Consider the following 12,553-nt stretch of genomic DNA (forward strand, 5'->3'; position numbering starts at 1 on the left):
ATACTTCATGTTATGGAGAACAGAGTGTTGCACAGACTTTGGAAGAGAGGATGAAGAAAATGAAAGGTGAAACTGTGCAAACACTATTTTTATTGTTCTAGCTCATGTACAGATTTACTCCAAGGATGATAGATTTGTCTGTAGCAGAAGTGACATTCTCATCTGACTTACTTTCTCCATGTTTGAATATAAAAATGCACAGAAGCAATTGTTTCAGAAATAGACTTTTAATAAGCCTTCAAATGTTTGATGTTTTGAACCTGCTGATGAAGTCGATGTGAAACACTAGATTTATAGTCCTAAAGGGATCCCTGGTATAACTGAAAGATGTTCATAACCTGTGTCTTATGCTGTGCTCATTGGCAATGGTTTGTACGTTATGTGAAGTTGTGTCAGTCATATTTGTGAGGGATGCACAGGGAATGAAACAGTCTGTGAACTTGAAATGTAAATTGAAGATTTCCTGAACTGTACAGGTTATATAGCATTTTTGCTAAACAGCCATCTGATATACGCCTGTATCCCTTGATCTGGTAACCAAATCTAATAAAGAGCTCTTACCTACACCTATGTTGACAGAAGATGGCTGTTCAGAAATGACTGCAACTATTCTGTCTAGATATTGAAATAATGAAAGATACCCACATGCTAGACTAAAGGTGTGTTAGCAATGAAACTTTTTTCCTGCAAAAGAGTAAGAATGCACCCTAGTTTCACAGAGGCTTTATGACCATGTTAGTTAAAAATAGTTTTAAAACTTTAAACTATTGTCTGACTGCTGATAAATGCTAACAAACTTACAGTATGTACAGGCAACATAAAATGGCATCAGTGCCATTTTCCTTGGCAAGGAACACCCAGGTAGCACTTGGCCGAGATCCAGTTGAGAACACATGAATGATCCTGACCAATGAAAAGGTTATGATGCACCATGCTAAGAAACACCCAGGGTACAGTGGGGTGAACACCTTAGACCATGAAAGATGCCAGCTTTCTCTTGAACTTTCAAACCGAGGTAAGAAGAGTCCTATGGAACAGTTGAGTTTTGTAGTCTAAACATTAAGATACTGGGTTTCCTAGAAGACAGCATACTGGTCTGGGTAATTTTTTCCCTGTTCTATTCACAGGGCACAAGCTGTTCCACAGGAGTGTACCTTGTGGCAATAATTCACAGAATGAGTTTGTAACTGGAAAGCATACCTCTCAACTGTCCAGATTTTCCTAGAATGTCCAGATTTTTGCCGATATTTTCGGTCTGAACCTCATAAAAGTCGTGTTTTCTTCTGGATTTTTGTGGCAAATCAATGAGGATTGAATTCACTCAATAATAACAGGCATTTCAGTTTTAGAATTCATATCTTTCAGAAAATGCATGATAACACAATACCTTTTAAATCTATCAACTTTCTAAGTTTGTTGTTCTTGTTTGTCTTTTCAGCTTTTCCCGGTTAGGGGTCGCCACAGCGGAACTCCGGTCCGCTAATGATTGGCAGTAGACTTTTATGGTGCTGAGTTGCCAGCCCAACACCAAACCTTCAGCGAAGGCATGCCCATTTATGCATGTCTTTCGGAGCCCACTCGACCGCGGGGAGGACATGCAGACTCCACACAGAAGGCACCCCAGCTGAGAATCGAACAGAAGAACCTCTTGCTGTGAGGCAACAATGCTACCACTGTACCACCGTGGCTTACAAACTTTCTAAGTTCATGAGAGCAATATTTAAAAATCTGTCCCTATTGTTGGGGCTTTGTCCCCCGATTATGTTTGGCTTTGTCCAGATTTTTTTGTGCCAAGAGGTTGAGAGGTATTACTGGAAGATTGAGCAGAATACTCTTTCTATTACTATAAATTGTTTCCTAGGAACAATGCTCATCAGTTTCCTTGAAGATCTAAAAAAATGCATCTTCCAGCAGCAGTGCTGTAGCTCACTTATCTAGAGCCCAGTGCTGATCCCCAAGCTGGTGCCCCTTAACTCTTAAGCTGAGGAGCATGAAAAAAATAGGTAATCTGTTATAACCTGTAGCAAGCAGTATGGTACAAATTACATCACAAGTGGAAGTGCTGAAGCATACACTTTGTTTCGGTCCTGACCACACAACAGTATTTTCTTACTGGCATTCTGAATGATCATATGTAAATTAATGCAATGCTCTATCGATCGATTGGCTTTTGCTGATCGCTTCCTTTAATACCTTGCACTTGGGATGTCTGCCGTCTTTACCCCACCGTAGCTATGCTTCTGGCCAACAGTGCAAGTCAGGGGGTAGCATAATATAGTGAATAAGAATGTAATGCTGTTATAAGTTAATAGGTTTATACTAAGCCAGTGGTATGTTAACCATTGTAGGTTTAGCCAATAATGCCATAGAAGTGCCTTTAAATGTAAGCTAATAGTTCAGGGGATGATGGTAGGGGATATAGTTAATTTCTGAGATATAGACAAATATTTTCCACTGGCAGTGTGTTAGGGGCAAGAGAAATAAGGCGAAGTTAGAGAAGAGGGAGAAAAAGTGGAGCAGAAAAGGAACTGAGATGTTACAATGTGTGGCTCGGCATGGTTAGATGTTTGTAGCCAGTGACTCGAGATGAACGTATAGGACCCCATTCATTCATTCATTCATCTGATTCAAGACTGAATGTTGCTAGGGTTTTGCACTGTCTAACATGTAGGCAAAGCTTATTCTTTAGGCCCTGTAGGAGCTGGGTGATGAATTTATCCCAGAACCAGGGAAGTGGAATTAGGATGTATTGCTTTGGTTGTCTAGGGAAATGTCATGATTGTATTGCCTCCTAAATTGTCAGGGACAATAAATCTCACTGTGGTAAACTACCCCTCAAAAGTAATAAAAAATGTTTTACTTTTGTTTGTTGTGCCTAATGCTTATGATAGTCCATCACAGGATAAAAACAAATAACTGAGAAAGAGGGCAGGCTTAGCTTAATGGTGTAGTGCACTGATAATGAGCCATCTCCAGCCTTTGTGAAAGGTCAGTGTCCTATCTAAAGTACCACATGATTTCAGGCAAAAAAGTAGCTAAAGTTTTGCTGTTTAGGAAAGTGGGAGGTGTGTGTGTATAAATGCAGGTTTTCTAAAAAAAATTAGAAAAGCAATTTGAAAGTCCTTGTCTGTATCTTACATAAAAGTACAACACAGCCCAAAAATGTTATTGCTATTATTGCAGTATGATCTGAGATTTTAGAAACTATTAACTGTATGCAAAAGAAAAAAAAAAAAACTTCAGTGTCTTCTATTTATTTGTACTTTGCACATCACAGCATGATTTTACATTTTCCTTTGATTTTAGGCCTCTTCTAGTTCTTTCTAAACTCGCATGTAGAAAAATATTATTTGGCTACTATTATTGTTCATCAAAGATTGAAAGGTGCTGCTGCTGATTTTCTACATTTATTACAAGTACAGAGAAGTTGCCTCTTCTAACTCTACCTTAGACTGTTTTGTAATTGTATAATTCATAATGTGGGGGCTTGGCGTCATAATACGTTTTTGACTTTGAGGTTCTCCCCAAACTGTTTTTCAGTCATGTTCTATCCATACTTTCTTGTGTTTTCCCAGGTGTGCTGCCAATCTTTCTAAACTCCACAAAGATCCTGCATTACAGGGAACATCCCCAGCAAGTATCAAACCTTTCTGATGACCATCTGGAGACAGTCATCAGCAGCTGTAAATTAGTTTTTGATAAATCTCAGCTGCTGTTGGTCTAAGAACAGAGTCTTTCTTGCCATACTCCACCTTTGACCTCCTAAAGTAGTCCATTGACCTTAAAGAATGGATCAGTTGTGATTACTGACATTTTACATAGAAAGCCGACAACAAACCGTCCTAGAATTATTCTAAACTAAAAGAGACTGTACAGGTTTTCTGTTCCAGATGGTATGTAACTAAGAACAGATGCAGTCAGATACTGCCAGTTATGCATTGTTGTTGTACAAATGTATTATATTTCGGTTGTGCATTAAGCATGTCTACAAAATTGCCTGATACAGATCCTGGGCATACCTCCATTAATACTCAGCTGCTATGGTTCTAAAATCATTGCTTGCTTTCGACATCAAATGTTTTAAGTTATAATCCTGTGGGCTAATGATAGTGACAAACCTCAATTTTTTTTTTTTTTTTGTTCAGAAATATCCAGGGTTGTTTTTTTTTTTACTTCATAATGTCAAAATGAAGCTTGTTATTGTCAAAATGGCAAATCTGTATGACACTTAAAAACACCAAAGTGATGTTTCATCTTACAGGAAGTTGCTGTAGTATTAATTATCGTGCATGTTCAGAATTTGAAATGTGAGTAATAAGTACAGGTGAAACCTACGATAGAAGCTAATATTCATCTACTTTTGACAGAATGCAAACCATGAAGAGAATGTGATTCAAAACAAGAGGCTATCCGGCACATCCATAGTGGAGAATGGACAGCCAATAACCACAGGTTGGAGAATTTTCTTTTCTAGTTAAGCAAACACTTATCAGCTTCTTTTGGTTTTCTGGACTTAACAGGTTGTTGGTTTCCTATGACTCTGGTTCATCAGGTTCTCAGTTTTATTGTGCATTTATCATGTAGTATTTCATGTAGTTACAGACAGTTAAAGGTTACTGCACAGAATCGTTTTTGCGCAAACCCACCAAACTGCTAAATTAACCCTAGAAAACTACACAAATCACAATCAATATATTTGTTGCACTTCTAGTTAATACAATTGTTGAAAGGGATAGTATAGTTGCTGGGGAGAGTAAAGCCTCTCACTCTTTTGTGGCAGGATGGAGAAAATGAAATTTGTTTTACATCACATTCTCTAATGTGAGAGAGTTCAGTTTTGATAAGTATGGCTGAGAAATCCTTCTTCCTTGTATTAGTCATCATCCATTAATGCTGATAATGTTTCTCTCTGTGGTTGACATGAATATCTTCTATCTGATTTGGCGTGTCCCTTCGAGAACATGGCAGTACATCACCATACCGTGAGTCAAGCACAGTTATGTTGGTACTAGCAGGTCCTTCCTTTCTTCATTCTCAGGATGTGTACAGTGGTACTCACAGTGCAACTGTGATGTCCTTTCATTTGCAAACAATGCATGTGTACAATGTCACATAGCATATATTTGTGCCAGTTTATGATGTCTCATCAGACACAAGTAGTGTATATCTGCATTGTCACATGCAGTGGGTGTATGTTTATACCAGTGCCAATATGATGACCCTTTCTTCTCAAATTGTGTACATGCGCAGCGGTACATGAAATGGTGCCATTGTAAAAGGGTGTCTCCTCCTTTCACCTCTGTCTGCTGCCTTCAATAAAATAAGCACTGAAGTATGTGTTTCTGCTCCTACAGCTACGTTCTGTCCTGACTTCCTGCACTAGTGGTGACTTGCACACAGTGATATATGGGCTTCTGCTAGTATAAGTGGGTGGCTACATGTATTCCTTGAGGATGTCAGCATATGATAACACAAATAGTGATGTGAGTATTTGTACAAAGTACGCTGCAGATCATCAGTGCATTTCAGATGAAACCTAACTCACTGCAGCTCTTTCGTTGGGATGTTCTGGGGAATCCATTCTCAAACCTCAGTCACTGGTACACGGTGTGACATTGCCATTTCCACGCCTCTCCATAAGAGTAGATGAAAACAAGGGCACTCCAGTTAAATGTGCCTTTTCATTTTTCTCTGTGTTCTTCAGTTTCAAGATGTAATATTAATGACAGACAAGGATGACCATTTTAAGAGAATCTTCTGTGTGGAGACATGCGTGAATGGGTGTACCTTCGTTGAAGGTTGTGCATCAGGGCCAGCAACTCAGCACGTAAAACTCTACTGCCAATCATTAGCGTTCCGAAGTTCCGCTGTGGCGACCCCTAACCGGGAAAAGCTGAAAGACACAACTCAAGTATGGGCACTTTGATTTGACATGAAGTAGTTTGTCATATTACCTGTTTATATTAAGACAGTTAATTCCTTATGTATGTGATCTTTTTCCCTTTTCTAGTGCCTATTCGGCAGTGTAGATGTATTTCAGGGTATATAATGAACACAAGAAAAATCCTTAAAACTGCTGCTTACGTTAAAGCATATATGTTTTATTCAGTTCTTTCAAACTGTGTACATCCAGATTTACAGCTCTGTTGTTCCATATGCTTTCAATATTCTCACATTCTTTCCTTTTGATCACTTATATCATCAGAATGCACTAACAAGATTCCCAGATGACCCAGGCAGTGCAGCAATCTTCCTGAGAGATTTGAGATGGAGTGGCCAATGCCTGTTTACCATTCCTGAGTGTGTGAGGGGGCAGCATTAAGTAATGTTGTGCAGTCGGAAAGCCATCTTGAAAAAGGCCTGGGTATGCTGCTTAATGCACACAGACTGAAAGGGCACAATCCCACAAGTGTATGCTGACATTGCTGGTGTGCTTGTGCCCTCAGTCTGTATGCTAGCACTGTAACTGAGCACTGCAGGTGTATAGATATGTATACACCTCTTCTGGGTGGGCATAGCTGGCATGGAGTTGCACAAATTACAAAACCGTTCCAAATGATATAGTTTGGCTACCATACTCATTATCTCTGTCCCGCTGTCCAGCAGGTTTTGATAACGCTTAACAGAAGGAATTCATTGATAATAATTTGGATCCCCAACCTAGCTACACCACTGGAAAAATGATGTTGCCTATGTGTGGCAAGCATGCTCCCATACTGTACTAGACACACTTGTAAATAGCACCTGCTTTCATGAAAAGATGTATACTTTACTTCTGACTTAGATGAGACTACAGTTGTATTGGACTTGCCAAACATGCATAAGTAGTTACCACATCAGTGCAGTCCTGCTACATGTAAAGGTACTAATGCTGGGTCAGAGCTAAGGTGAGTGCCAGTTCTCCTTGTATAATGATGACTGCATAAATGCACATGACACCATCCACAGATATTCTGTTCAGTGTGTCCAGTCATTCCCTGCATTCATTTTTGGGGCATCCTACTGCTGCAGGGGCTGGCAGATGTGGCTACATTCCATGAATGGCATAGTACAGCTTATGTAATTGATCTGGGTCTGAATCACTGTATGTATATTGAGTATTTGCATTTCCTTCATGCTCTTCTGGAGAGGCAGAGATCAAAGCAAGCTGCATAGCACTATGTATTGACTGATAGTGTATATGGCTGACCACTTTGCAGCTGATTTGTAAACTTATTGGTATCATTAGCTCCCCAGTGGACACCAAGATTCTTCTTCCAAGAAGGCCTTTCCCAAACAAATAGCTGTTGTCAAACCCATGAACTAAAACTAAATGCCAATAAATATGTAAGAGTTTCCTTCAGCAAGCATGATTCCCCTTGTAACTATCACATCAACAACACCCCCCAATAGCTGAACCTGTAATCCGTGATCTAGGGACCTATGTAGACGATCGTTGAACTGTCCTTTGATCATGTATCCACTATTGTAAGAGGGCCCTCTTTTAGTACACAGCTTTTATCTAAGGTGTTGCATCCACTTCCAAGGATATAATCATTCCACTGTACTCTACTGTCAGTAGACCAATCATTAAGCATAATGCTCTTTTTGGTATGTACCTGTTCAAACACTTGTAACATCTGGAAAGACCACAAAGCTTTATCACTAAAAATCAAGGACCTAAATCTTAAAAACTATGCATGTCATATCAAACCCTTTGTCCATCTTCTCAGAATTATACAGACAGCTGCGAGCTGACCTCTGTCTTGTGTATAGATCCTCAACAGACCCTATGCTTTGACCTATTACACATTCACGAGATCAGCAGTATTGCGAATCTCTTCTCAGGGAATCTCAATCTCTTTTGCAACATAAATAGGACATGTTGAAGAGCTAGGTGTATATAATTTGGATGAATGGATGGTAAACTGCAAATTCACCCAGGGTTTAGCACCAGTGTCCCTGGTGGATAAGGGCAACAAGTAAATGTCACAACATATCCTTTTTCTGCTCAAGTTGCCTGACAGTTTGAGCATGTAGAAGGTGCTCTGAAGCTTTGGAAGTTAGTTGACTATTATATTCTTGGTAGGATATATAAACCATATAGCTAAGGTTACTGAAACGGTGATAAATATAATGAACATCCTTTTTCTGCTTGCATCTGGGTTACTCATACACAAAACACAGGGGCCAAAACACTACCATGGGTATGAAAGGCTTGGCTTATTAAGATCCTCCCAGGTCATTTGCCTAGTAAGTACGTATTTACCTAAACTGTATATTTATGAAACATAATTTGCTGTGATGCAGCCCACGTAGGATAAGCCATATAATATGTTGCTACATGTATTTTTTACTTCAATGTCTGACTTGGAGCCGATGCATTGTCTTGTTTACTTCTCTTAGTTTTATCTCTGACTCATACCTCTCAACCTGTCAGACCAAGAAATCTGGACAAAAGCCCAAAAACAGGGACAAATTGTAAATATTTCTCTTATAAACTTAAAAATGTTGCTAGAATAACAGGGTTTTTGTTAACGTGCATTTTTTGAAAGATAGGAAGTCTGAAACTCAAATGTAAGTCATTATTTACTGATTTCATTATCTAGATTATCCCTCTGATTTGCCAGAAAACCACATATTTTATGAGGAACACACCAAAATCATGAGGTTAAAATCTGGACATTCTGTAAAAATCTGGACAGTTGAGAGGTATGATCTCTGTCAATGGTTTTCTGCTATCCTTATGGAAATAACTTCTCGGTAATAATACATTTGTTTAGAAACTCCTTTTTCTTTTGGCTCCATTGCTTAGTGTCTTATTCTCTTATTAATTATGACATGTTTTCAACTTTGCTATTAAGATACATCTGCTACTCCTGCTCCTGACCTCCTCAGCCAGTTTTTGCCCTCTTTAGCATTTTTTCTTCCTCGATTATGCTGATTGTCCTTCTGCAGACCAATTTTAAGCCCTTTCTAAGACTTCTGCAGCACTGACGCCTCTTCATAGATTATTTTGCCACACAAGTTGCAAATTAGCCCGACTACTAATGTATGTTTTGCATCAAACAGTGTTTTTGAGATCGGCTGTTTTGTTACTTTGTTTCTCCCCTTGTTGCATGTACTGTGTGATATGTATGTTGCCTCCCTGGAGATACTGCCAGGGTCCAGGTTTTTGGTCTCCTTCCCTTTTTTCTTTGGTGTGATAATTCTGCTCAGACTCTTTAAGGTATCACATTACTTTTAGTTATTGTAAGCTCCATCTTTAAGGCATAAATGCAAATGTTAACAGTCTTTTCAGAAACTTGTTTCACTGTCATGATTCAGGGTCTGTGTAGCATGTTGGCACAGGACTTAACAGAGTGGAAGTCAAACTAAGAATTCCCATGTGCTTGAGGAAGAGTCAAGATGCAACTACACAGCAGTTAGACTCATCAGACTGCAGATGTTATTCCATTGGCATCTTCATATGCTTAGATGTTTTAGGAGTCACATACAGCCAGCCTCTAAGTAACCCAGCACTTTCTTTAATGCTGTAGCGTATGGGTGCAGTAACCACAGCGTTAGCCAGAGATACACAACACTGTGCCAAATGGTGCCAAAGTCTACCACTTCATAGACCACCATAACCCATCATGATGGTCACTGTTGCACCTCGGTGTACTGCTAAGTCAGCAAAATGTTTCTAGCCTGATTGCCTGCATCTGCCAACATATGGATGAACAAAAGCAAATGAAAAACAAGGTATTAATACCAGAGTCCAGTGTTTGCTAGTGAAATCACAGTTGGTCTATGCCTACTCACTCATCCTTCACTATCACAGCCTGCCCAGAATTCTAGCTGGGATTACATTCTAGCATCCATGAATTGGGGGCATTCTGTGCCACACCTGATGCACAGGTAGTGTGAAGAAGTCCATCATCTCAGGCTTGAAACTAGGCCCTGCAGTCAACCATTCATGCTTATCCATGCTTTCCTCTCCCTTCCTCCCTGGGTTTCAGCATTTCATCTCCCACCTTTAGGATTCTGAAGACACAGATCATATTCTTTGTTGTCCAGTATGTACTTAATCAGCACACTCAGTGTCCCCTTATAGTCTACATCCGATATCCCCTGTTCACGTTAGCTACTCATCTTTGAATACCCCTCCCCCACAACCAGTTTTCATTCAGGTACAGCTTCCGGACCTGCATCATGTGTTCACCAGTTATGTGCATACTGGAGAACAATCTCCCATTTTCTGGAGTGTACATATTGTGTCATACACACAAATATTGTTTTCAGTTTTTCCACTGCCCTCTTGCATTAAGCACTTTTTTATTCATAGTGTGAGTAACACAAAATATCTTTTTTCTTCTTTCTCTCGCATTTTTAACATTAATTCTTTCCCAAAATCATCAGACTTTGGGTTCTTCTTTCTAAAACTTGGCAGTCTGCACTTTTAGGTAGCAAACTTAGTTTGAGGCTACTACTTGTAGTCTGCAGACCTGATCAGCACCTCCTAGGATTCATTTTTGGCTCACTCCCCAAAATTAAAGAATTTTGTTGCTGTTACCTAATCTTCAGGTTTTGGGAAACACGTTCACTGTATCACACAGGTTATAGATCATAAAATATATGTATATCTGAAGCAGAGCAACTCCTATACTAACATTGGTGGTATCCAAAGTCTTGATAATGTATTGGGAGACTGCATCCAGTAGATTTTTTTCTGTTTAGCGGTCCCATTAGCACACCATAATATTAGATAACCTGCCCTGGTATCTGTTTGTTTGGTGAAGCTGTTGTCAGAGTATTCATTGAGGTCTTGATGACCTTTGTTTTTCAATATGCTTTGTTTCCCCAGGTTTCAGCAGACCTATTTTAAGTTTTACCCTTTTAGCATCACTATTTTGAAATTCTTAACTCCAGTTTTCATTTTTTATCACAGCTAGCCAATTTTATGCTTTGTCTTTCCTGACTACCTTATTTGGTCGATTTCCTACTACATTTTGCCTTGTTTGTAGCATCCCTGCTTACTTCACCAAAGTCTACCGTGTTGAAGGCACTACATGTCTGTCTCAGTTTGCTGCCCACCACACCACATCACATCACATTACCATGACCATGACCCATGCAGATGAATGGTCAGTACCACTCTGCCACCCTCTTATGTCCACTAACTTTGTTTAATTGCTATGCTGACATCTAAAGTAGGCCCAGGACACACTTCCATCTGGTGTAGGGTGGTCATTAATATTTTACCAATCAATATTCTAGAAGTACTTCAAATACCCAGTCCTTTTCAGTTCCTAGCAATGGCATGTCACGTGTTAGAAGAGTAAAATCTTGTTCCCAAAACCAGCCAATTCAGTACTCATTTTATACAGATAGTACAGTTATTAATCAACCAGGTGTCTAATCAAGCTCTTGATGTCCCTACTCAATCAAATAACCTCCTTCAGATTTTCTCCTTCCAACCAGTTTCCAGAGATGCCATCAGAAAATGAATGCCTACTTCAGCTGCCCCTGTGAGTATACCTGACTGAATATCCTAAAAAAGCAGCTGAGGCTATTGTGTATCAAGTTTCATTTCTGATAAATTGATTCGTATCTGAAAATAAAATACTCTCGCCATGGAAAAAAATCATTCATAATTCCACTGCTCAAGGGTGTAATCAGTACAGATCTTTCAAACTATAGGCTAGTTGCCATCTTATCACCCCTATCAAAAATATTAGAAAAATATATTCATACGCAACTTCTCAACTGTCTAATAGATGACCCTTTTCTGTCCTCATCACAGCACAGCTATATTTTGCTGAATTGTTTCATGCTATCAACACCCATACAAATGCCAGAAGCATACTCTCCACCATCTCCCCTGACTTACTAAAAGCTTTTGATACGGTCTCCCACGAAAAACTGTTACATAAACTCTCATCCTTAGGGCTCACCAACACTTCAATGTAATGGTTGTATAGCTACCACTTAAATGAAAGCACAAGCAGTGAAATGCAAAATATGATTTCTCCACTATCTTGAATTTTACTGTTGGTGTCCCACAAAAATCTGTATTAGGCTTTGTGAAACGCCTTCACAGGATATGACATCAAAACTTTGACTTTTTTATACAGGTCAAAACCCACTTGGAATGAAACAATCAATCAATTTAAACAAGTAAATGCATTTAAATATCAAATTTCTTTAAAATAACTTCATGATTTAAATCTCTAGGGGATAAATTTCTTTAATTTAATATCATTTTAATTTCTAATTCATTTAATGTACTTACAACCCCCCCCCCCAATAGGAAGAAACAGTTGTACCAACACACTAAAAAGGAATCAAGCATCTGATCCCCCTGTGTTCCTTAATAAAATGTTCTGCCACCAGACTTTTCATATTTTGATTTCTAATGTCACCCAAATGCTCCAAAATACCTTTAACTTTACATTTTGTTTGACCCACTTACCAAGCTGCAAACCTGCAATCAAATCCAATAATACACACCACCCCCTTGGACTCGCAGCAAAATTTATCATTGCCAACAAACTTTCTCCCGTTAATCTTTGTTCCAGTAAGATTTTCAACT

At 39.1% G+C, this 12,553-nt stretch overlaps 1 protein-coding gene across 2 annotated transcripts in view; it reads left to right on the forward strand.

The window, feature by feature from the left end:
* The window catches only part of LOC122787495 (smoothelin-like protein 2), a 391,980-nt gene that overhangs the window by 275,148 nt on the left and 104,279 nt on the right, over positions 1–12,553 (forward strand). For both annotated transcript variants that reach the window (XM_044054241.1, XM_044054242.1), the window contains exon 2: positions 4,368–4,452. In XM_044054241.1, the coding sequence (XP_043910176.1) occupies positions 4,368–4,452 (85 nt within the window). The remainder of the gene's footprint in view (positions 1–4,367; positions 4,453–12,553) is intronic.

The sequence above is a fragment of the Protopterus annectens genome, chromosome 13.part0 (assembly GCF_019279795.1).
Source record: "Protopterus annectens isolate FY-2018-M chromosome 13.part0, PAN1.0, whole genome shotgun sequence".
Classification (NCBI taxonomy): domain Eukaryota; kingdom Metazoa; phylum Chordata; order Ceratodontiformes; family Protopteridae; genus Protopterus; species Protopterus annectens.